The sequence below is a fragment of the Tiliqua scincoides genome, chromosome 2 (genome assembly GCF_035046505.1).
Source record: "Tiliqua scincoides isolate rTilSci1 chromosome 2, rTilSci1.hap2, whole genome shotgun sequence".
NCBI classification, from domain to species: Eukaryota; Metazoa; Chordata; class Lepidosauria; order Squamata; family Scincidae; genus Tiliqua; species Tiliqua scincoides.
The window spans coordinates 109,046,967-109,072,484 of NC_089822.1; the positions used below are offsets into that span (position 1 = coordinate 109,046,967).

The window sequence follows — 25,518 nt, forward strand, 5'->3', positions numbered from 1 at the left end:
GAGGGACCAGACAGGCTTTATCTGATTATGCTCTCTTCCAAAAAAGTGGAAAACAAATCTGGGGAGGGCAGTCTGACTGTGGTCACTGGCTTCGTGGGGACTCAGGGTCAAGCATTCTTCTCACACACAAAAGGACACTCTCTCCTCACCCAGCATGCGAGCCTTAGAGGGATAGGATAGTAATGATGCACTGCCTTCCACAGGAGAAGAGTAACAGTGGAGGAGATTCTGCCCATTTTCTGGAATGGGGGACTGCATGTGGTTGAAAGAAGTTGGGATGCTGCTTTGATGGTTCATGATACTGTGGACTGCACCAAGCAAACACTGCTGTGGAGTAAGAGAGGACCAAGACAAAGAATGTTTGGAATATTTGCCTCCATACACAAGGTTCTCTACAACTCCCAAACCACATTCTACTATTTAGTTTAAATAGTTCCACCATATGTTGTCATGCAGGTAGCTTGATCTTATTTGCATGCCATTGTCTGTACAGTCATGGGCATAATAAAGCATTACTGAAAACACAGGTTATAGTCAGAACATTCATCATTTTAATGTCACACACAACTGCTTGAACATTTCTTTGTGTCCTGAACAATGGCAAAGCAGAACTTGAGGCTGAACAGCAGTGGCAGGATAGGCAAAACGATTGAGGAAGGGGAGATAACTGTGATTCTCTCATGCCTCTCTCCACCACAGATCATTTGGCCACATCACAACACAAACCGAAGTTTCTAATCACGTGTGTGTTTTTCTGACTAAGGCCTGCCAGGCAGTGGCTCCACCTGCAGCCACAGCCCATTCTCTGCCCGCAGGATTAGTTCTGGCTTGCGCCGTACCGTTCTGCTCTCATCTACCCGCAGCACAAACCGTAGCAACGTCCGGGCCAGGGTCACCTTCAGCTCTGCCATGGCAAAGTTCTGCCCAATGCAGTTTCTGCAAGAGTGAGAGAAGTTAGTTCCATGGAAGGTGGACAGCCATCCAATGATCCTTTTCCACATCTGTACCAAGAATGGGCAGCTGGGGAAACCTTGGGAGTCAGAGTGTCCCATGCGGAAGCACCTGCAGTCACCAGCATTTAAGCTGACATATCGCATGATGTTATACAGTAGGCAAGAAGCCAAAAGCTGAGATCCAGCGCCAAGAGATTTGGGAAGCTATTGGTTGCCAGTTACCTGGGTCCTGCTGAGAAGGGCAAAAAGGCCAATGGAGGCTGCTGCTGAGAGTTCCTTGAATCAAAGCGGTGTGGGTTGTAGACCTATGTGAACAAAAGCAGATTGGAAGAAGTCAGGTAAAGGACTGGGAGGAAACAGCTCTTGGAGAGTATGAAGATCAGATAGTTTGCAGCTTGACATTTACTGGGTACATGCAGGGTTTCCAATTCACAGAATCTGCCTTGAGCTTTTGGAAATGTTTTTGGAATGTTTTAAATACCATAGATACTCAGTATGTGAAATCAAGCTCCAATTCTCACTTAACCTGATCTCCAGGTCAATCAGAGGGCAGAGCCTTTCCACTCTGAACAGTTTTGTTTCTCAGCTGAGCTGTTGCTCAGGCAGGCAGGCACCTCCTTAGTTGCTATCCTTACTTTCCAGGAACCTTCCAGCCAAAGTTAACCATTTATTCTCCTTCCTTCTGCTGCAGCCTGGTTCTGCTTGGCAAATGCTTGCAAAGCAGGTCTGTTCTTTGAAACACCAGGATGGGACCCTCCTTCCCAGGCTACAATTCAGTGCACCATTACTGAAGAATAACACCCATGGAAAGCAGTGGGTCTACTTCTGAGTAAAAAGGGTTGCAAATATATGCAGCTGCATCTCTCTGCTGTGAACTGAATTGCACACTCTCAGTTATGTCTTATGGGTTGTATGTTGTATGTAGAGCTTCTGGCTTAACACACCAGACACCTTAAAGGTGTCTTTGATTCATGGTTCTCCTCATGTTCACCTTAAAGGTGGATTTGATTCATGGATCTCCTGCAATGGTTCCCAACCTTTTTCACTTGCAGCCTATTTGCATAAATTGTACCCTTCATATTAGCAAAAGGTTTGTAATAATACAAGCCCTCATCTCCTCTCTATGAAAACCCAGACTTCATGTATTCATTACAGTGTTTTCTCTTTTTATCTGTTTGAGGAACAGAAGACTCTACCTTTGCACTGTTTTGCACCAGAAGTGTGCTGAGAAATTCTGGGTGATTGATCACTTTCCATATTATGTTTCAGCTTTTTTATGGTGCAGGTTTTCAATCACTGGTTCATAGATGAATTGATGACCAAAAACTAGCTATTGGTGGGGCTTTCACAGCCAACTAGCTACCTCCCTTGCTGCCTTGCTGGTCCTTGCAAGGCATTCTGTACCATGGCCTGCCTTTTTCTGCCATTATTGCATTCATTTTCAATTACCCCTAAAGGTCCTGTTGAGTGACCCTGGGAGTACATGAATACCAGGTTGGGAACCACTGTTTTACTGGTATGTAGTTTACAGTGCACTTACTCTGATAGTATTTAGAAAAAGGTGATGAAGACCAGAATTTAAAAAAGAATAAAAATTTATCTTATGATCTTTTACTGTGTTTTTAATAAATTAGAGACTACAGTTCTTAGGTAACAATTAGTGATAGGTTATTTTTCAGGATCTGGCCTCAGTTACAATCAGACAAAACTATAGTCAGACATCCCCTTAAGTTTAATCCCCAACTTATCTGAGGGTCATAGAAAATTTCATGATTGTTGGTTCAAAACCTGCCCTCGACTTATCTATGGGGTCGTCTTACAGTCGAGTGTCTGCAGTGGATGAAATGTGAGATGCATTAAACATGCAGTTTGGCCCAAAAAAGAGGTTGCAAGAGAAGTGTGGGATCAGGAGGACCATGATACCAGGGAGGAAGTATGTAACCTTTCCTGCTATTGCCTTGACAAAAATCAACACTGCCACGCATTTTCAACAAGCAGGGGACAAGTTCTTCCTTGTTCCAGGTACCTAGCGGACTACTGATTTGCAACCTTCATGTGTTGTCTGCAAACTCACAGCTTTGGATGTCTCAGGAACAGAAGGTAGAATATAAATGTAGAAATTAAGTAAACAGAACAACGCTGTGAAGTTGCCTCCACGCAATAGAAAAATGTACACCCTACAGGATCTCCTCCAGGACAATGTTCAAACAACTAAAAGCCCAAGCCTATGTATGACTACTCAGAAGTAAGTCTCATTATAGTCAATGGGGCTTACTCCCAGGTAAGTACAGATAGGACTGTAGCCTTAGAATCACAAGAAGGATGAGAACAAGGTGCAAATACAAGAGGGCAGAAAGCGATACCTCAGGCTCAGGCCAGACAGCAGGGTTGTGATGGGTCCCAAAGATACTGATAATGCAGACATTCCCTGTAGAGGGAAGCATCTCAAATGAGTGTGAATATACACAAAAGACAGAAAAAGCGGGGAGGTTGGGGAGAGCATGAGACTAGAAGCTGAGTTGCTGTGATTCATTGCTATGGCAAAGAATATGTTAGAAGTCACTGTTGGCCTTTTGAGTCAGAGGCACTTCCATCTTCACAAGGCCTAGTGTGGCAGGTTCTCAATTCAGGGTCTTTGAGTTGGCTCAGCTCAGAGCCTTTTGGATGGAAAAGCAAGGTCAAACATCAAACCAAGACTAGAAAATAGTCAGGATCACCAAGACTCAAACAATATACTACAGGGAGACATGGGAGCTCTTCTGACTTGCATCTCCTTCCACATCTCTCTGGCAATGTGCAGCAGTGGCGGTCCTAGCCACTGTGCTGCCCCCCCCCAGCCTTCTAAGCCCTCCAGAAGGCCTTAAAATGTCACTTCCAGTTTCCCCGAAAAATCAGAAGTGACGTTTTAAGGTCCTTTGGCAGTAGTGGACCTAGGGGGCAGAGGGTGCAAATGCCCTGGGCGCCAGGAATTTAGGTACCCAGGGGGCAGCACTGCAACCTGCTCCCCCCACCACCAGTTTTTCAAGTGGTGGGGAACTGCGCCAACAGTGGCTGCAGTAGCACAGCCACTATTGGTGTGGTTCCACACCGATCTGAGGGCCAACCTCCTCTCCTTTCTTTCAAGGGGAGGAGGGGAGATGACCCTCTGGTCAGCGCTGAACTACACCTAGAGTGGCTGCGCTCCTGCAGCCATTCTAGGTGTAGATCCTGAACAGGTCTGAGGGCCGCCCCCCTCTCCCTCAGAACTGCTGAGGTCTCCACCCAGCAGTAAGAGGCACGTGTCTCCTCCAAGTTCGGAGGAGGTGCATGTCACTTCAAGTCCCGAAGGAGCTGTTAGTGCTGCTCCTGCTGTGCAGATGGCTCCAATGGAGCTTTTTTGTGCCCCTGGAAGGTGCCCAGGAGGCATGTGGCACTTGCCTCCTGGGTGCCTTCCAGTGGCATGAAAAAGCTCTGTTGGTACCTGGGCTGCCACCTCCCTCCCCACTTCTTTTAAAGGGGGAAAGGAGGAGACAGCACATTGGAGGTAATTGCGGTGACGATGACATGGGGTGGCAGGTTGGATCTTGGCCTCTGGCAGGAAAACCGCCAGGAACACCACTGCCCTCCGAAGGCCTTTGAAAGCCTTCTGAGGGATGGGGAGACTGTGCATGCCCTCCCTGGCCCTCAGAACACCTCTGGATGTGGAGGCGGGGGACGTGGGTGGCCCTTGGGGTGGCATGGCTGGGGGTACACCACTGATGTGCAAATGAAAAAATGCATGACATGATGTAATCTGGTACTTCTTTACTCTCCTGCATGTGGCAGCTAATAAGGTAGAGCCACGGAGTGCAATGCAATGACATCATACTTTAATGCAATGACATCATACTATGTGTTTGTTCAATTGTGGTTCAAGAGAGAGAGATGGGGGGGGAGTTATAAAGCACCCATACGTATCCCCATATTGTGCACTTTGAACTTAATGCAGACAAGCATCATCTTAATGTCCCAGAATTTCACTTTTAAAATCACAAGTGTGGTGTCTAAAAAAAGCTTAAAGGATTTTTTTGCTCTTTTATGTTATGATTTTGCATAAAGTGGGGCTTCTGCTCAGTGTCACTGCTGGTAAAGTATGGAACTAGGGGGTGGTGTTGTAGATAATTCATTCAAGCTGGAATAAAAGCTTTTGACAAAGCAAGAGATGTGCTCATTGTACATTTAAATTAGTAAATAAGGCAATCGTAGTTTAACAGCACAAACCTGTGCATGTCTATTTAGAAGCAATGGGACTTACTTCCAGGAAAGCATGCATAGGATTGCAGCCTAAGATTGAACAAACCAAAGAAATAGCTAACTTCCTTGGGACTGAGGGTCTGACTACATCAAAGACATTTTGAAACACCAACTTTAATTAGTGTAATCACTTGCATATCTTAGACTTAGATATCTTAGTCACAGCATACACCATACTCAGAATGCAAAAATATGTGGTGAGGTGGCATGCTCTGTCTAAAACTGCTGCTGTGGCGGAGGGGGGGAGAAATGAAGTGGCATGCTCTGTTTAAAACTGCTCTGTCTAAAACTGCTGCTGTGGCGGAGGGGGGGAGTCAGATGAAGACTTCCCACCTGCCAGTTATTGATTCAAGGTATGGAATCAGGCGGTGGCAGGCGGTGGGCAGGTACCTTTGGGAATCACACGTCCATCAGGCAGCGTCACATCTTCAGTACAGCGTCTAGAGATGATTGTGACTGGTGGGTGGAGACGCAAACTCTCCTTGATGCACATGGTGGTGAAGGGCATCTGGGAGATGTCTTCCCTGAAAGGAGAAAGGTGGGTGAGGATTAGAGCACAATCCTACCTTTCACTTCAGCTGGCAAAAGTCCCTCATGCTGGGCTGGGAGAGTCAAGAAAGTGCCATAAGGCACTTCCGCAATGACTTGAGAGCAGGCCACATTGGCAAAAGAACAAGTGCTGGCCTGCTCCTGCCAGAACCAGATTGGCACAGGGTAAGTTTGCACCAGCCTGGGACAGCTAGCATGGAGGTTTGAGGAGGGCAGGGGGAGGGCAGAACAGGGGCGTTTCAGGGGGGGAGGAGAGAGGGCTGGTGGGCAGACTGGGCCCGGGAAGGGGGATGGGATTGGCCTGCGGCAGTTAGGCTGAATCCTAACCTCCCTCTAAAGCAGCCTGGTTTTACTCCTGATTGCTCAGATTTGCGCCAGCGATTTTACTTACTTAGATCCAAGTAGCCCCATTTAGGTGACTGGGGCATTACTCTCGGTAAGGGGACATAAGTCCCCTTACTCCAAGTTGCACTCCCTCCACCTTCAAACCTGTGCTGGATACAGCACAGGCCAGGCAGCCTGTCTGTTCCAGCACAGGTTAGGATTGGGCTATAACCTACTAGTTATTAAGACTGATTGATTGCTACAATGTACTCCATCCTATTGTTATCCTCCTTCCCCAACTACAAGGGGCTTCCTGGGACAGGGAATGAGGCATACTAGGGGCCCTGGGAAGGAACAGATGGAGGAGAGGGGAACAAGACAGCTGTTACTAAGTAGAATATGAATATGCTTTGCGGCTGTTTGCATTATATCCTTCCTGTTTAACCACCCGTCATTTGCCACACTCTCATCTCTCTTCCTTCAAATGGGAGAAGGTGGGGGACACAGACACAACTGTGCATTTGAGAACACAAACTCTGGGCACTTCAGCGCATGCGTAGCAGGACCCTCACATTGTCCCCACAAGTTATAACAGAACAATTCTTTGAGATTTGTGAGCTGGTTTTGTGCTCTGAGCACCAGCATTCAAAACATTGGCTTTCAGCACTGACTCTCCAACTGTGATGTGGGTCCCCACGGGGAAACAGAATATCTAGGGAAAGACTATATCCTGAGGCAAATGGAGCTTTCCTCCAACCTGTAGCCAAGGCATAAGCAGCTTGAATGCCCCATAGCAGAGGATCCTCACTAACCCACAATATATTTGTGGGATGTGACCTTCTGAAGCTTCCTCATGACATTTTAAAGGGGTCCACGCTGGTCACAGGTGCCATTTTGAAGGGTCTCTACTTCCTTTGGAAGCTCTCTGCTGGCTTCCTGAATGCAGCAGAGACTGTCCGAAGGCAGGAGAGACAGCAGATTGCTGAGAACACACCATGGATACAGTGAGGTAGCTGTCAATCCTGCTCCTTGTGGAAAAGCAAATCTGCAGGTTACAAGGACTGACTGTACAAGATATAAGATCCTTGCAGCGAGGCAACCAACATTTGGGCTGAATTCCATCTGTCACCCCCTTGGTGCCTCCAGTTCCTCACCATTCAATCTGCTCCATGTCTCGACCCTGCAGCAGATCCTGGATTTCTTCTCGGCACTGGTCCTGGTACTTGGGGTGTTTAGCCAGATTGTACAGCACCCAGGATAAGGCACTTGCAGTGGTATCATGGCCTGCAACGAGAGAAAGGCCAAATGGCAGATGTATGGGCATTCCTTGCTTACTCCTCTGAAGCCCCCTGTAGCCACGACACACTGGGCCCCTTTGGCCATCACATTCTACAAGTCTGCACTCAAAGCTCAAGTTCTGCAAATGGAATAAATATACACTGATTGCACATGTGCACCTGATTTGCATATTTCTCTGAGTTTGTTTTGTGGGAATTCAGAATATTTCGCTTCCTTTTTAAAAATCAGTGGAAACTCCTACCAAATATGCTTACTTATGGATAAAGGAAGTTCATACACATTCAAATTTAACGTTTGTCACAATCAAGTACATATACCTCCTCTCTGAAAAACAAATGAAAATGAATTTGTTATTCTTGTAATTATACAAGAGCTGACAAAACAGGTCCGGGGGGGGGGCTGGCCCATCCATGAGGCCAACTGAAACAGTCACCTCAGACAGCAGATTGCTTGGGGATACCCCATATCTGTCCTCATACTTGCCTCCACTACTCCTCCTCCTCCTCCTTCCACTGTCTTGATTGGAAAAGGAAGAAGGGACAGGGAGAAAGAGGAAGTGCTAAGCTAGAACATTGGTGAGTGGGAGGAGAAGAGGCTGGCACATCATTTAGAAAGGGAAGCATCATGCTGCCTCTGGTGCCAGGAGGTCTTGGGCTGGCTCTGCTATCAGGTGTGAAGAATTTGGACATGCTTAAAATCCCCCCTCAGCCACAAAGCCTCCTGGGTGACCTTGTGCCAGTCACTTTCTCTCAGTCTCACCTACCTCACAGGGTTGTTGTGAGGACAAAACGAGGGAAGCAGCTGTGTACACCGCCCTGAGCTCTATGGAGGAAGGGCAGTATAAAAATGTGAACAATAAATAAGAGCATCTGGTGCGAGGCATGTTTGCAGCTGCATCTAGTCCAGGGGAACTTGCTCCTCCCCCCTAGATAATCCTCCTTCTAGATCAGGGGTGCCCAAACCCCGGCCCTGGGGCCACTTGCGGCCCTCAAGGCCTCTCAATGTGGCCCTCAGGGAGCCCCTAGTCTCCAATGAGCCTCTGGCCCTCCGGAGATTTGTTGGAGCCCACACTGGCCCAACGCAACTGCTCTCGACGTGAGGGCAACTGTTTGGCCTCTCGAGTGAGCTGTGGGATGAGGGCTCCCTCCACTGCTTGTTGTTTCACGTCTGTGATGCAGTAGCAGCAGCAAAGGAAAGGCCAGCCTTGCTTTGTGCAAGGTCTTTTATAGGCCTTGAGCTATTGCAAGACCTTCATTCAGTCATATAAATTCATCTTTAATATATTCATTTATGTAAATTTATTCAAATTTGAAATGTAAATTAATTCGGCCCCCAACACAGTGTCAGGGAGATGATGTGGCCCTCCTGCCAAAAACTTTGGACACCCCTGTTCTAGATAATCTTAACTAATTCAGCATTTGGGGCTTAAAAACCAATACCTTGAGTCCACCCTGGGGTCTTTTGCAAAGAACCAGTAAAGTTGCCAGTTCTGACTGAAGATATTCCTAGAGATTTATTTCCAACTTGACAAAATGTCAATAAGCCAATGCGATCAATAAGGTGACTCTAATAACATCTCCAGGACTGCTTTCAGCAGCCTGGAGACTCCAGGCCAGTCTTGGGAGTTGGAAACCCTGGGTGTCCTAGCTCCATTACAAGGGTCAGAACTGGGACAGTACCAGGACAAGATCATAGGTAACATACTTCAGGCCCTGCTTGGATAAGATTTCACCTCATGGGGACAACAGAGCCTATATCAGCCCCTCCTACAGCACAACCTTTGGCTTATTTATATAGAAGTGAATCCCACTGCAGTCCATGGGGCTTGCTCCCAGGAAAGTGTGCACTGGAATTCAGTCTTAGACAAATAGTTGCAGAACTATTTACTATATACTGGGCCCACAAAACTGGGCTGCTTGCCTGCCTAATCCTTCCCAGTCTTCTTCCTTCCTGGAGGGATACTTCAGGGAGTGCCTGAGGCTGACCAGACCCAACCAAGAAGTCTCACCCTCAAACATGAAGGTGTCTGCCTCAGCTGCGATGTCTTCATCAGATAAGGGAAGGCCTTCCTCATCCTGCAAGAACAAGGCAAGGTGTTTGTTGAGACAAGACAGCTGCCTGACCCAGTGAGAATCTGCTAGTGGTGGATAATTTTTGCATAGGCTAGAGTCTCACACAGCCACTACCACCACTCTTCTTGTTGGTCCCACATCTCTTACAAGCTATTTCTCATAGGCTGGGTCCTCCCCATGTACCAGAATTTGGCAGCTGGGGTTCCTTTGGCTCATCCAAAGGCATATATGCTATCCTTCCCCATAGCGGTCATCACAAGTTGTGGCACCCTCATAAGGCATAGCTTCTACTCTTGCCACACAGATAGGACCAACCCCCTCCCTGGACTTTTTTTTCCTTATGCCTAGTACCTTGGCCAGCAACAGAACATCAATGAAGTCCATAGTCTTTCCCTGTTTTGACTTGAGCCATGCTTCCTCACCCAGGCTGTTAAGTGCCTTTTGCCGCTTCTGAATCACTTCAGCTGTGAAACTATGCACAATGTTACATGCACGATAGAAGCGGCGACCATCAGCAGACAGGCGGTAGATCCAGTCAAAATGGTGGAGCAGGCGGTACTGCCGGCGCACTACAAGGGCACTGAGCTCCAAGATGGCTGCAATGTAATCACTCGGCGTCCTGGAACACAGCAAATTCCCTTTGTCAGTAGAGAACATGGTAGTGAGCCTCAGTTGTGTTATCCTGGGAGCCTAGGAACATATTTTCTAGGAAATACTGGTCAGGCCTCAAAATGTTGTGGTGTGGGCATACATCCCAGGTCTAAACACTCTGTAGTGGTGCCTACTCAACAGATGCGGTACATATTTTCTCATGACAAGCAACATTCCAAAAGGCATAGTCCAGTGATTCCCAAACTGTGTGTTGTGACACTCTGGGCATCATGAGGCAGTTGTTGGAGCTTTGCAGGAGGTTGCCATACGGCAGGGAGCAGGGCCTAGGAGAGGGGGGGTAAAGGGGGTAATTTGTACCTGGGCCCAGGGTCAGAAAGGGGGCCCAGGAGCCAAAGGAAGGGGCCCAGAAAGTTCCTGGGACTTGACATTTTCCTATCTCACCTGAACTTGCTGCCAGCGCATAATGTTGGGGTAGAACCATGTGCATGTAGTGTTAACTGCTGCTGCAAGCCATATACACCAGACCCAGGAATGCATCCATGACCCTCTGTAACACAGTGTCACATCTGGGAGGAAACTGGCCTGCTACAGTAGCTCTTTGGCTTGTGGATCCCATAAGCATGAAGAATTGCATAGAAGCTTAGGGTCCCAGCTGTGGGGCTACAGCTGCTGCAGAAGTTCATTTTGATCAATTCTAGTGTGAGCCTAAATATGACAATGCTAATTTTCGGCAATTGATTTTCTATATTTCAAACATTTTAGAGGCTTAGGAGGGTGTTTGGTTTTCCATATTACTTTATCTAGCTGCCAATACTGCACGGTCGGGTATACCTGGGCTCTGCATCAAGAAGCCTAGCAGACCTGAGCTCCAAAGACTATTGTAGCTGTCAGCACCCTCCCCCACCCTATTTTGCCCCCCTTGTTCTGCCTGCCCTCATTGCCCCCCTTCCCCTTTGGGAAGGGGCCCAGAAGAAACTTTGTACCCCCTGACAAAATTAGTCTCATAGGCTCTGGCAGGGAGACCATGCTGCGCTGCTCCAAACAGTGGCTGGAGGCTCACTATGGCAGACAGAGCTCCAGCACATGAAAACCGTGCTCTGGGAAGAGCCCTCCTGCCCACCCTAGCACCCTTACCTTTGTTCGTAGTGGTGTTTCACCTCTCTAAGCCTGGAAGTAACTGGCAATGACATAATCACCAGTAACTTTCAGGAGCTTCACACCACATCCACAGTGCAGGGGGGCATCACGGGTCCCAACAGTTTGGGAACCATGGCGTAGACCAGCAGTTCTCAAACTCTCTAGGAGAGTTTGAGCCACAGTAAGTCCTTGCGGGGGCGGGGAGAAGGCAGCAACGTGATCACCAGGATTGCATCGCTAAGGGGGCTGCAGGGACTGGCATTTACTTACCAGTCCCTGCTGCAGCCTTCCTGGGGTGCAGGGAGCCCTCCGTGACCTTCTGCAGGGGTCCCTGAAGCATAAAAATTAAAGTGGAGAGATCACGCTCCACTTCCCGTTTTGAGGAGGTGGGGGCGTAATCACTCCGCTTTTGCTTTTTAAGCTTCGGGGAGCCCTGCAGAAGGTCACACAGGGCTCCCTGCACCCCTGCGAGGCAACAGCAGAGACTGGTAAGTAAACAGTGCTTAGTAAATGCTAGTAAAAGTAAATGCTTAGTGACATGAACCTGGGGATCGCCTCACTGCCTCCCCCCTGCCCCCGCTCCTTAAGGGGAAAGTGACCATGGCCCATAGTCTGGGGTGTCGTGACACCTCAGTTTGAAAAGCCCTGGCTTACCTTTGTAGTAAGAATTGGAATGTAAGTCACACATTCTGGTAAAATATTGCCTAAGAAGGTCCATGATATCCCAATAACTCAGGCTGTGAACCTACTATAGAGTACTACAACTGCCCTTCTGGGAAAACACACATAACAGGTTTCCCCCTCTTAATTTCTGAATAAACAAAAAATGGGTTTTTCATCTTCCTACACCAAAACATGAGACACATTTCGAAAACTGCTAAACTGTTGCAACTTGCAACCAAAGAACCCTAGAAACACTCTAAGAAAGATTTATTGGTATCCTCATAAAACCATAATCCCCTTCTATGTACCTGCTTCGTACATCTTATTAGAAAAAATATCACAGTAACGAAAATGTTGTAAATTCTTTGAGGGGAAGCCATGATAGCTGAATTAAGAGATTAGTATGGTTTAGCAACAGTTAAAAGGAAGCATATCTTTTGAAACTCAAGCTCTCACACTTCTTTGTGAAAGCATGCTGGCTATTTGACCTTCAAGGAAATGGTTTATTTATGCTATTTTCCTTCCACCCCAGTATGGGGAGCTGTTCTGTCAGTTGCTGTCCACCTGATTTCTCTCCTCTGGGAGAGAGATCTCACTCAGGGAACAAGACAACTTCTCCTGCAGGTCTTGGGCCTTGCAAGTCTTTGTGGTGTGGGATTACAGTGCTGAAGCCAACCTCCTCCAGAAGCAATGACACTTATACGGCCACCTGATACCAGGCAATAAAGAACCTGGAAAGCAACCAACTCTCCTGGGGTTTCTCCCCATAGTTTACTCACTCTTGGCAGTTGCTATTATAGCTAAAGACGCATTTCTGCAAGCTATCCAGAGTCATGAGGCTAATCTGCTCAAACATGTTAAGGGATGAGACTCCCGATGTGATGAGTTTACGCCACTTGGCCTGCAAAGAGAGGGTGAGCACAAGAAATCACAGTGAATGCTGCTAGAAGGAGGCAAATAGGACAAAGCGAATAACCCATCATAAGGTCGCATAGCAGTGGGCTTGGAAGAAAGGCAAGGGAGCATTAGCAAGTTGGGGAATCATGCAAACTGCTGGTATTTCAGTGAGGGGAGGAGGGGAGAATGGCTCACAAATACAGTCAGTGCAGGGAGACAGGAGAGTGGAAGCTTGTGGATTTGCTCCACAAAGCAGTTTGTGCCTGTCATCCTTGAAAGGCTGTGTTTTTCTGCTCTATTTATCATTTGACATACCGAATGATATGTCCGAGTGGGGACTCGGTTTCTGTGAGGGATCAGTGTTCGGACCCCTCGCAGATACAGAAAACTGTGGATAAGCAAAACCGCTGTTTCCGTTCTTTAATACTTCCAAAGGTGACCAGAAGGTGACCGCAGCTGCCTACAAAGGGTTTTCTGAAGCCTGCATCCATGGGCTTCAGAATGGTCATTTCAGGTTGAGAAATGTCACTTCGAGGGAAACCAGAAGTGAAGTTTTTATGCCTTTTAAGGCATTCTAAGACCTGGGGAAGATCCAGTCACCTTCAGAGAGCTCAGGCTGGGCCATGTCTGGCTCAACACGGGTCCGGGGGACCTGTGTTGAGCCAGATCCGCAGATATATAATCCATAGATAAGGAGGCCCCACCTGTATTTGCTGAGTTTAGAATTATACAGTTGGAAGGAATGCTCGAGGGATTTTGAATCAGAGGTGGAGATTCATGCAAGTGCAATTTTATTTTTTCCCCTCCCCAATTCCATTTCAGCTTTCCGTTCAAACAGCTTCTTTGTGAGGAAAAAGACCCATACCCCCGCCCCCAAACTAGAGCCAATCGGACAAAAACCAATGCCATTTTTTGATTCAACACCCCCAAAATATCCTAAATCCATTCAAACATTCTTGGCAAGTTAAAAAAAAAAAAGGGTGTTTTTTTCCCTTTTTGTAGGCCAGTGTGATAGAACATGACTGAGCAGGAGATGGAATTAATTTGCTCTCTGTCACAAGACCAGAAACACTACCCACATGGTATCAGCAACACTTGTAAAACCACAGTCCAAACTGCAGTTATAAAGGTTACAAATGCATTATCTGGATGACGAAATGCAACTTCCCAGGTACAAAGTGCAACTCTTGGACTGCTCAGAAACTGATAATTGTTAACAGAAGTGCTAGCTAGACAGGAGATACATAGAGACTATGGGCGCAATCCTAAGGCACCTTTGGACCAGCGCAAGTCTCTTAAAGCATCCCGTAAAGCACGTTCGTGCCTTCTCATGAGTTAGCTGAGTCATTTATTATTATTATTATTATTATTATTATTAACAGTATTTATATACTGCTTTTCAACTAAAAGTTCACAAAGCGGTTTACAGAGAAAAATCAAATAACTAAATGGCCTCCGTGCTGACTCAGGGTTGGCCAAGCTTGGGCTCTGGGGTGGGCAGGTGAGAGGGAGGCGTTCTGGGGTGGGGAGAGGGTGGTCCCAGGGGTGGGCAGGTGGGCAGGCAACAGGAGGCAGGGCTGGGACCTGGCAGATATGCCGGATCCCACCCCTCCGTTCCCAAGCAGTGTGGAATGGCTTCAAGCTGCGCCACTCTCCTTGGACTTATGCCACCTCAGGAAGTGGTACAAGTCCGAGAAGACCCATTGGGGCTGCAGTGGCTTACCTGGGGGTAAGGGGAAGAGTTTCTCCTTACCTGGCTGAGCCACTTTGGGGCCCTATCTTGCACTGATGGCCTGTTCCAGCACAAGATAGAATTGTGCTGTAAACAGAAAACAATTGTGCGTTGACACAAAGATAACAAAGATCCTTAGAATTCCTCTTGCCCTCCTCAATCCATTTTAGCACCAGTGCAAAGGGGCAACAAGGCATCAGTTGCACTGCACAGATTGTGCCATGAAGATGATATTGAAGAACATTGGAGTGATGAGTGAGTGAACAGACAAATGGAATTAAGGCACATTTGCAGACAGCATCAGTGCTGGGTTATCAGAGAAGCTCACATGCATGATGTCTGTGCTCTGATTGAAGATTTTCAGGTAGGGTTTCAGGATATCAAAATGAAAGGCTGGGGTGAGCATGCGCCGGTGACGTGCCCACTTCTTCCCACTGCTCAGAAGCAGTCCGTCCCCTGGGGCAAAAACAACAACAACAAAACAACCAAACAACTTCATAGATGCACTGAAACAGCATCCTGGTGGAAGTACTGCCTGAAGCCTGCAAACCTTCCTTACATCCTCAACCACCAAGTTCAAAACGTTACATTCCAAAATTAGCCAGAACAAATATCAGCAATGATGGATGCTGGATGGAGCTGCAGGGTGCTTCTTCTTGTACAACAGACCTACTGGTTGCTTCAGTGGTTACTGGTCATAATAGCCAAAGTATTCCATATTCAGACTCAAGATACACAAATACAGTGTCACTCCCACTTTTGTGCACTGATCAGCAGCCTCAGCCTGTTCTGGGTGAGCAAAGTGGGAGCTGTGGACTGCCTTGTCCACCCTCCTCTTCCCTGGAAATGAGCAACAGCTCTGGGTTTGTTGGGCTGTGGAGGAACATGCGACCAGAAGAGGCTTGTGCTGGACGGTATGTTGACAGCTACATTTATTAAAGCTACCTGTTTGAAAAGCACTGCTCTAAAAGTGTACAGTTCTTCCTCAAACAAGCCAAGGCAAGAGGATCTTTGTTAAACTTTATGTCACAAGATTGGACCACTAGAGATAAAAGTGTCCCATTTTCAGCCTTCTCTAGCCATCAGGGATCCTGCATTTTGTATAGCTGGAATTTCAGCTTTGTAGAGGGTTTGGAAGCATATTAGTTATTTTAGAATACAATTCCTATCCTCTGTTTTATGTTCCCCATACCAAACCAAACCATAATAAGGGCTTGCAAATGACTGGACCCCCAAACACTCCTTCATTCCCTCTGCTCTCATCCCAGAGGCCAGAGCTGATGGACTGATGTGTCAGTACATCCAGCACTGCTAGGAAAGCACCTTACCAAGCCAGGGCTTCAGGAAACCATAGAAAAGTTTGTCCTTGGGAGCAATAGCAGCTGCAGAAAAGAGAAAGACAGGGTTGCATTCACTCTGGTTATCTTTTTTTTTTTTTTTCAATACAGGCAATTCAAATCTGCAGCTCCTTAAAAATGTAATTTCTCTAGTACTAAAGTGCATTTAGAAGGTATCTAACAGAGTAAGAGAGCCAAAAAGTCCTCGACCTGTAACCACAGAGAGAATCCTCCAGAAGGCCCCATCCTCCAAGCACTTCCCATCTCCAAAGTCCATGTAAAGCAGCCTGGCAGCACACTGCTAACAACAACATACAGGTACTTGCAAAGGGCATCCCCTAAGACAGGGCTTTTCAAACTGGGGCATTGCGACACCCCAGTCAGAGAGCCCTGGCCTCTGCCCCCTTAAGGGGTGGGTGCAAGGGGGAGGCAGGAATGTGATCCCCAGGATCGCGTCACTAACGGGGCTGCAGGGACTGGGATGCACACACCAGTCCCTGCAGCAGTAACCCTAGGGTGGAGGGAGCCCTGTGTGAACATCTGCGGGGCTCCCCAGGTCATCAGAAGTGAAAGTGGAGCAATCGTGCTCCACTTCTGGTTTTGAGGGAGTGGAACGCGATCGCTCCACTTTCACTTTTAGAAGTCTGGGGAGCCCTGCAGACACTCACGCAGGGCTCCCTGCACCCCAGGACAGTTGCTGCAGGGACTGGCGAGTGCATCCCAGTCCCTGCAGCCCCATTAGTGACATGATCCTGGGTATCGCGTCGCTGCCTCCCCCCGCACCCACCAAGAATTACTGCGGTTCAAACTCTCCCTGAGAGTTTGAAGACCGCTGCCCTAAGAGATTCAGTTACTTCCTGGCCTGCCCATTGTGACACCTGCCCTTACTGAAACTGACATAATAGAATCCAGACTGAGATTTAAGAAACAGAACCGAAGCTCTCGTCTTCTGTTTGGATCTCCCTGACTCACCAACATGTTGCAGCTAGCAGAACCAGTCATTGAGCATTCTGTTTCTCAAAGGCAAGAGCCATGAAGAAATTAGTACTTAGTGGTCAAGGAAAAGAAAGAGCAGCAAGAATTTCCTGCCTCAGTGCATAAGACATGGCGATAGTGAGCACTGTCAATAAACAGTTTCTCAATAAACAGGCCACTGCAAAATTAACAGGTAAAACAGGTCAGTGGGTAAAAAGGCGATTCCTTGGGGAAAATAAATCTATAGGGCAGGAGTTCTGAGCAAAAAGGAGTAAGCAAAAAGGAGAAAGCAAAGCATGCCCTCATGCTAAGAGCAGTTGCGTCAGGCCAGTGTGGGCTCTAATAAATCTCTGGAGGGCCAGAGGCTCATTGGAAACTGGGGGTTGCCTGAGGGCCGCATTGAGAGACCTCGAGGGCCACAAGTGGCCCCAGGGCCGGGGTTTGGGCAAAGGAAAGCATTGGAGAGAAGAGGGGGGAACAGAGAGGGCACAGCCACAAACAGTCAGCACTGTGCATTCTCTGCACCCAATTCTGATAAAAAAAATGCTTCTGAAGTAGCTCAGAAGCTGTTCTAATTCTCCAGTCAAAGGCGAGAGCTTGTTTCCACCCTGGGGGCAAATTCTTACAAAAGTTCATTAATTCCAGTTAATATGCCTACTTGTAGTATTAAAGGCAGACCCCCCCCCCCCATCTAGATTGATAGATAAATTTAGGTGCAAAAATTTGGAAGGGGCTTGTTTCGAAGAAAATCTGTATTCCTTGCAATTAGCTATGATACCTGGGAAAAAGCCTACTGCCAGGGCTCCTCATGAGTCAGCTCACTATGTGGCTTCAGCAACACATCCCAATGGCTGAAGCCTCCCTGCCCACTTCACCGGCACATTGCTGTACCTGCCTCCATCTACCTGATTGCCGGAGCACAGGACCGATGGTCTCTGGATGGAAAAGCCTCACAACAGGAATCCAGGGCCCAAACCACCAGACACAGGAGTGACCGTACTGGGCAATCAGCTTCATTGCCTCCTGCATCCCTTCCTCAGTAAGCTGTGCCTAGGACAAGGACCAGGATTAGCAGAGTACCAATCTCTGGATCTCAACTTGGATCTACTAGGTGCATATAACATTCACAATTTCCTTGGAGCAGAAATGATTCCTCCATCCATTTTCTGGAAAAACTTGGAAAGTTGCACCTGTAACTAGCAGAAGAGGAAAGCTTTTTTGGTATTGCAGCTTAGGGGATGGGGGCAGAGTACAAGCCAATTCCTAAAGTTGCTGTGCTCTCCGTTTTCCTGCTTGCACAAGCTCATGAATACAATGAGTAGTTGTCTGAAGTGTCCAGAGTAGGCAAAAGCTGCAGTTCCTTTCACCATCACTCAGCTCAAGATTGGTAGATTGGCAACTGTGGGGGCCAGCCCTAAATGAAATAAGCTAAATAAGCTCTTACTCTGTGCCAGTGGAACTTTCAAACATGAGACTAAGGGTGCAATCCAGACCAGATAGGCTGGCACAAGTTCCTTGCGTCGGCACAAAAGTGCCGTAAACGTGCACCAGTCTCCTCGCACCGACGTGGGCCCTGGGCAGGATGAGTTTGCGTCGGCCAAGCTTGGCCAGTGCGGGAGTCTGGGGTGGGGCATGTGGAGGAAGGAGAGGAGGTGGGAGGGAGGTGTTTCGGGCAAGGGGAGGGTGGATGGCAGGTGTTCCCAGGGGGCGGACAGGGAGGAGGAGGGGGGCTAGGATCTGGCATATATATCAGATCCTAGCCCCGTTCCCAGGCAATCTGGGGCAGTCCTGGGTTGCTTGGATTTGCGCCATTAATTTAGGTGGCACAGAACTGAGTAGTCTAATTGGGGCTGCTGCAGCTCAGCCTGGGGCAAGGGGAAAAGTTTCCCCTTGCCTCAGGCCAAGCCTCAGACAACCTGAAACTTGTGCTGGATACAGCACAGGCCCACTGGCCTGCCTATTCCAGCATAGGATAGGAATGGGCTGCCCAAGTGATTCTTGGTTCTGTTGGTTTTGCAGTGAGACAGCAAAGACTAATGTTATCCAGAATGCTCATCTGCATTACAAATGCCACAGCTCCACTTTCTCTTCTGCATCAACAGCAATCAGATATTCATATAAGTAGCTCTAGAGAGGCAAAAGGTGAAAAGCCTCAGTGGAGGCACCCTTTGGCCTTCTTCCTACAGGTCATTTCACCCTGCGCACAACAAATAACTGTAAGACAAGCAAGCAGCAGGAAGAACCAAGCCAAGAACCAAAGAACCAAGCAAAGAAGGAAAGGCAACTGGAAAGCTGGGTGTATCAGAGCTCAGTTCTGACATGGGCTTGCACAGACACAAACCTCCTTACTGTTCCTATTACATATGATATATTGGCACAATACTAAAGAGCTGGTTGGCAACCTTCAGTCTCGAAAGACTATGGTATAAGCCAGGGGTGTCCAAAGTTTTTGGCAGGAGGGCCACATCATCTCTCTGACACTGTGTCGGGGGCCGGGGAAAAAAATAATTAATTTACATTTAAAATTTGAATAAATTTACGTAAGTTTATATAAATGAATATATTCATGTATTAGCAACCTTCAGTCTTGAAAGACTATGGTATCGCGCTCTGAAAGGTGGTTCTGGAACAGCGTCTAGTGTGGCTGAAAAGGCCAATCCGGGAGTGACAATCCCTTCCACACCAGGAGCAAGTGCAGTCTGTCCCTGGTCTGTCTCCCTGGCTATGGGCCTTCCTTCTTTGCTTCTTAGCCTCAGACTGTTGGCCAAGTGTCTCTTCAAACTGGGAAAGGCCATGCTGCACAGCCTGCCTCCAAGCAGGCCGCTCAGAGGCCAGGGTTTCCCACCTGTTGAGGTCCATTCCTAAGGCCTTCAGATCCCTCTTGCAGATGTCCTTGTATCGCAGCTGTAGTCTACCTGTAGGGCGCTTTCCTTGCACGAGTTCTCCATAGAGGAGATCCTTTGGGATCCGCCCATCATCCATTCTCACGACATGACCGACATGACCGAGCCAATGCAGGTGTCTCTGTTTCAGCAGTGCATACATGCTAGGGATTCCAGCAAGTTCCAGGACTGTGTTTAGGAACTTTGTCCTGCCAGGTGATGCTGAGAATGCATCGGAGGCAGCGCATGTGGAAAGCGTTCAGTTTCCTTTCCTGTTGTGAGCGGAGAGTCCATGACTTGCTGCAGTACAGAAGTGTACTCAGGACGCAAGCTCCTGATATATATTAATATCCTGAATATATTAAAGATGAACTTATATGAATGAATGAAGGTCTTGCAATAGCTCAAGGCCTATAAAAGGCCTTGCACAAAGCAAGGCTGGCCTTTCCTTTGCTGCTGCTACTGCATCACAGATGTGAAATAACAAGCAGTGGAGGGAGCTTTCATCCCACAGCTCATGCGAGAGGTCAAACAGTCGCCCTCATGCAGGGAGCAGTTGCGTCGGGTCAGTGTGGGCTCCAATAAATCTCTGGAGGGCCAGAGGCTCATTGGAAACTGGGGGTTCCCTGAGGGCCACATTGAGAGACCTTGAGGGCCACATGTGGCCCCAGGGCCGGGGTTTGTGTACCCCTGGTATAAGCCTACAGCACCCGATATTCCCATGCAGTCTCCCATCCAAGTACTAACCAGGCCTGACCCTGCTTAGCTTCCAAGATCAGATGAGATCAGAAGCTAAGTGGGGTCAGGCCTGGTTAGTACTTGGATGGGAGACCACCTGGGAATACCGGGTGCTGTAGGCTTATACCATAGTCTTTCGAGACTGAAGGTTGCCATCCAACTAAAGAGCTGATGTAATGCAGAATGTGAGCTGGGGTGTTCCTTGTTTGGTTGTCATCTGAGTCATCAGTTCATTAGCCTGCTTCAGGCAGGTAACTCTTCTCTAATCAGCCTTCTGTTTGCAGTAGCCCATAATGCAGAGCAGCTAAAATAATGTATAGGAAACATCCTGAAGCCTTGACCTGCACTGCGTGCATGCATGCATGCTCCTACCCAACTGGCAGTCATCAGAGACTGCTCTTGTGGGCAAGAGAGGCAAAACTGGCTGGTCAAAGACGACCCACCTGTTCACAGAATTTTGCCTTTTGCTGCCCCAAAAGGTGGAGCAAAGGAAGCTGCTTCACAAAGAGCCAGGATCACAAATGTCACATATCCAGGAACAGGTGCTGCCAGACTTCAGTCACGGCCAGAAGAGTCATAAAGAAAAAAAATTGTCCCCTGAGCCCTCAATTTATGATGCCATAACTAGAGCAAAGGAGGAAGGACATCTCTAAGGGTCACAGGTGATCCACTTATTCTGCATGACACGTTCCAAAATGCATTGGGCTGAATTAATTGATGATTTGCAGACTTCAGTGGTTTTCCTCATTCCCCCATTAGTGCTTTCCATCCCTTTCTCCCACCAAACTACGATAATCCATCTTTCTCCAGTAGGGCCTTCTGACATAATGAAGAACCAATCAGCATTAGCAAAATGCCTGACTAATTTGCAGATCAATCCCACCTTGTTTTCTCCTTGACACAGAGGCATACCTGGAGAGGGGCAAGCGGGGCAAATACCCCAAGTGCCAACCCTCCGAGAGTGCCACAGCCAGCCTAGCCCCCCCACTGCCCGTCTTTTTTTCTAAAGGAGCCCTCTGCACTGCTTATAAGAGGTGTGGAAGGCTCTGTTGGGCCTTCTCTGCCTCCTCAGTTCCCCCTTTTTTTTCAAAGGGGAGGTAGCTGCGCAGAAGTAATTGTAATTGTGGTGATGATGACGTCACCGTAATTACTTCTAGGTCAGGGATGCAAATAAGGGGGCATGGGGGGTGGAAAATGGGGGGGTTGCCCTGGGCGCCAGAACTCCCAGGAACACTACTGGCCTAGAAAGGCTATTCCCTAGTAGGCAGTGGCTGCTCAGGCTCTGCCATCAACACCTGTCTTGCCTGTGTGGCCTTTGCCACACAACCCACTTAGTCCCTGCATTACTACTACCCTTGATCCAAGATACTGAACTCTGTTCCTTGCTGGATGCACCGGTTGGGTTGGATTCCAGTAACACCACCTGAGCAGGAGAGTATCGATTTTCACAATAATTGCTCTCTCCCCTGCTTTTGATTAGATCTCCCCCTTTGATTAGATCATCACTGCCTTTCTGCTACTGATCTCACCCCTGATCAAGCATGAAAAAAAATCACTAAACATGAACATCCCATAAAAATATAACTACCCTGAAATTCCACAATTAGAAGTGGCAAAATGGACAGCTTGTTAGCTTAAATTCTCAGCCAGATGAGTGCCTTCTATTCCCCAGTCCCAGCCAATTTTGTGCCCATGTTGAGATGCCCAGGCTGCAAAAGCTCCACAACAAGGAGACAGTACACATTCTGCCAAGATCTGCCTCCAGCTACCCTGGAAGAGAGGCAATTGAAGAATATTGTGGCCTCTTGGGCCTCCCAAGCCACTCCCCATCTTGCCACAATGCATGGTCACTGCTACTGTACCTGAGGCTGTTGCAACTGGCTTGATAAAATCAGGATGAACCAAGGACAGGACTGGCAAGAAGGGCCCCATCCATACCAATAATACCTTGGATAAGGTGGTTATCACTTGGGATACTAAGGTCATGCCCTCCTCACAAGGTTCAATCTGTAAGGGACATGGCACAGTCAGAGAGCGCTGGTGTTAGTAGTCACTAGTGGGGCTGGCAGGATACAGGTGGGAATGACATAAGGCAATGGTTCCCAAACTGTGCGCCATGGCACCCGAGTGTGCTGCAGAGAACTCACAGGGACAGCACAGGATATCCATCTTCTTAACAGTTCTCCCAGGCGCCGCAATCTTGAATCAACAAAGATCATGTGAGATCTTACAAAATTCAAGGTGGCAATGTCTGTGAGAGTCGGGTGATGGTGCCACCGCGACAGGGCTCCATGACCGCAAGGGACTGTGATCACAGTAAGTTTGGGAATTGCTGACATAAGGAAAGAAATAGACACTGACCAAAGCCTGCAACAAGATGCCATTTTATAGAAGAATTTGACTGGGATGGGCTTTGAGTTCAGGTTCCAGTCATGTGTCACAAAAGGGCGCAATCCTAACCCCTTATGTCAGTGCTTTCCAGCACTGACATAAGGGCAATGCAGCTCTGAGGTAAGGGAACAAACAACCCCTTACTTTGAGGGGGCCTCCACGAGTGACACCCAACTGCAGGATGCAGCACATGTCCCATTGGCGCCGCTATGCCAATGCTGGAAAGTACTGACATAAGGGGTTAGGACTGTACCCAAAGGCATCTTTGTATCAAGTACAACCTCTGCAATGAGTGTGAACAAGAAATGGTTTGAGATGTTCCTGCTCTGCTGATACAAGCAGCAGCTGGTATGTGAGACTGTAGCCCAATTCAGGCAATGAGTGAACATGTATAGGACAGGAGAAAGCACCGGAGCAGCTTCAAGTTTCAAGTTTATTAGGTTGATCAGCACATAAGCCATACACCTATTTATCTAAAATCTTAAAACCAGAGTTTAAAACCACATAGAAACAGAATTTGGCTATATCCACAACACACTCTTTGCAAAGACTACTTAACAGTAATTTCAGTCTTAAAGAGTTCAAAAACATAGAAAATGTATGTATTCATTTCTTTAAGAATCGAACTCTCCCTGCTGTATATTTTGGGCATCGGAAAAAGATATGCACTGGGGTGTCTAATTCAGTTAGGGGACAATCACAATAACGCTGCTCAGGAGGGATCCTTTGAAAATGACCCTACCAGAGCAGCAAGCTCCATCTCTAACTCCCAGCTGTTACACATATTCTGTTGCATGTCTGCAGCACCCCAACACTTGTATCTGTAGGCATTTCTCTGCTTTGGCTGGGCATCCCACAAAGATAGGATTCCTGATCACGTCAAAAGGCATGTATGCTCACTGGCAAGATGCAGGTGTGTGAGAGATTAAGCTCTCCCCCCAATGCCATATGAACGCTTAGTCTGGAGAACTGGCCTGAACATCTGGATAGGGTTAGTGTCTCTTGCTAATTACTTCACCAGACTGCTGCTCCTCAACCACTGCCAAAGCAGATCATTGCAACCCATTGTCTGCAAGGAAAAGTGGCTGTAGGCAGCCTTGGAGCTGGACCCTGCAAGCCTCCCCTTCTATCGCCAAGGAGGCAGACCTGCAAGTGCCAAAGTCCAGCACTATTTGAAACCAATGTACTGTTCAGATAATGGTGGTACAGAGCGAGGGTCTGCATAGGCAGTTACTATGCAGTGTCTATGCGTTTTTCATTCCAGCATTCACTGCTATTCACTGCAAGGCAACAGAGGTTGAAATGAGTGCAAGTTCTGTTAAACCCAGGCTCAATGAACATGCAAACAAGTCCCAAGCATATTAACCTCCATAGGAAGATTCCAGAGAGATGGCCATGCCAAGGAGCAGGAACAAACATAAATAACTGGGACAGGCCTCTTGGCATTTTGCCACTCTGTTACTTTTGGGTTAATACCCAGTCTCATCTTGGCTTGCTACAAACCTCACTGCCAGGGAAGGCTTTGTCTCCCAATACAGAGCTCCCAAAGGGTGCAGCTGCTTCAGCCGAAGAGCTGGCCTCCTATGGGACCCATCACTAGGCACAGGGGCCCTCCTCACAACATGCCTAGAAACAGCACAGGGAGGAAAGATAAAACTAAGAAAGAAGGGGGGATTTGCTGCCAGTTCCATAGAAGGGCCAAGCCTGGGATAGGAATAGCAAGAAATCTTTTGGGAAGAGAGCTACAAAGTTGCTCAGTTTCAGAGTCTTTATGCAAGCTGCTCCAACACTGTCCCAAATGAGGGCGGTTGGGCTTTGCAAAGAGCCATGGCCAATGAGGAACAAGCCCCCAGTTCAAGCTGCTCCATGGCCTTGACATTTCTGAGGCTGGAGGCATGTTGTGGAACTGTGATGGAGCAAATCCAAGTTCAAGTACCTGCAGTGAGAACCAAAGGAACCTAAGGAAAAGGGACGACTTCAGTGGTGGTGGGAAAGGCAAGGCAGTATTTGGGTAAGCAGGAATTGGAAGCCCAAAAAAGAGGTCTGTAAAGCCCAAAGGCCTCAGTCTGGAGCATCCTGTTTTCTCAAAGGAATGAACACCAAGGCCTTTTTTCTCAAATGACGCTTTAGTTGCTTTTTGCCTTCTCCACAGCAGCAATTCAGATGTAAAATCTGCTCTGGCTAGAAGGTAGATGCAATTTTACATGGACTCTCTTCTGCTTTCTTTCCCATATTTACAACAGCGTTCCAGGTCAAAGGAGTGTGGAAATGCCCTAACAACTAGGCACCTGTATGCTGTGGGATAGGGTAAGCATGCAAGGACAGCATCCCCAGACTGAACACGGATGACTGCTGCAGTGTCCCAGCCTTCGCCTCCCTTTCTTCAGCAAGGGCAAAGACCACCCTTCCTTCTCAGACCAAGCCACAAGCCTAGGAGGTACACTTACCAAGCCCATGTGCCCTAAGAACCAGTTCCTACGCGGGGGCTCTGGAAAGCAGCGCAGTCTTTGGCAGTTGACGTAATAGGCGTAGCAAATGTGAAAGGCCTTCAGGAGCACACGGAGGAGCAAAGCCAGCTGAAGAAGCAGCAGGCTGGAGATGGCCATGGTACGGAACAGGGTCTTCTCCAGAGCCAGTTTCTCCAGCACCCAGTCAGTGAGGGGCAGCATCCTGGAGAGAGACAGA

General features: G+C 47.9%; 1 protein-coding gene across 4 annotated transcripts; it reads right to left on the bottom strand.

The window, feature by feature from the left end:
* Window positions 1–566: 566 nt before the first annotated feature.
* On the bottom strand, window positions 567–25,502 carry CYP4F22 (cytochrome P450 family 4 subfamily F member 22). Of its 4 annotated transcripts, XM_066618554.1 has the most exons (14): window positions 25,281–25,502; window positions 22,266–22,449; window positions 21,972–21,973; window positions 17,728–17,866; window positions 15,839–15,892; window positions 14,839–14,966; window positions 12,661–12,782; window positions 9,821–10,088; window positions 9,406–9,472; window positions 7,253–7,382; window positions 5,616–5,749; window positions 3,317–3,381; window positions 1,176–1,258; window positions 567–936 (listed from the first exon to the last, which is right to left on the bottom strand). In XM_066618554.1, exons 1-14 carry the CDS (start codon window positions 25,500–25,502, stop codon window positions 759–761), a joined length of 1,776 nt encoding a protein of 591 aa, XP_066474651.1. In that variant the 3' UTR covers window positions 567–758. The 4 variants fall into 4 exon arrangements, with proteins under 4 accessions (XP_066474651.1, XP_066474652.1, XP_066474653.1 ...); XM_066618555.1 differs by lacking the exons at window positions 17,728–17,866; window positions 21,972–21,973 and having other exon boundaries at window positions 22,305–22,449; XM_066618556.1 differs by lacking the exons at window positions 21,972–21,973; window positions 22,266–22,449 and having other exon boundaries at window positions 17,728–17,872; window positions 25,281–25,447.
* Between the last annotated feature and the right edge of the window lie 16 nt (window positions 25,503–25,518).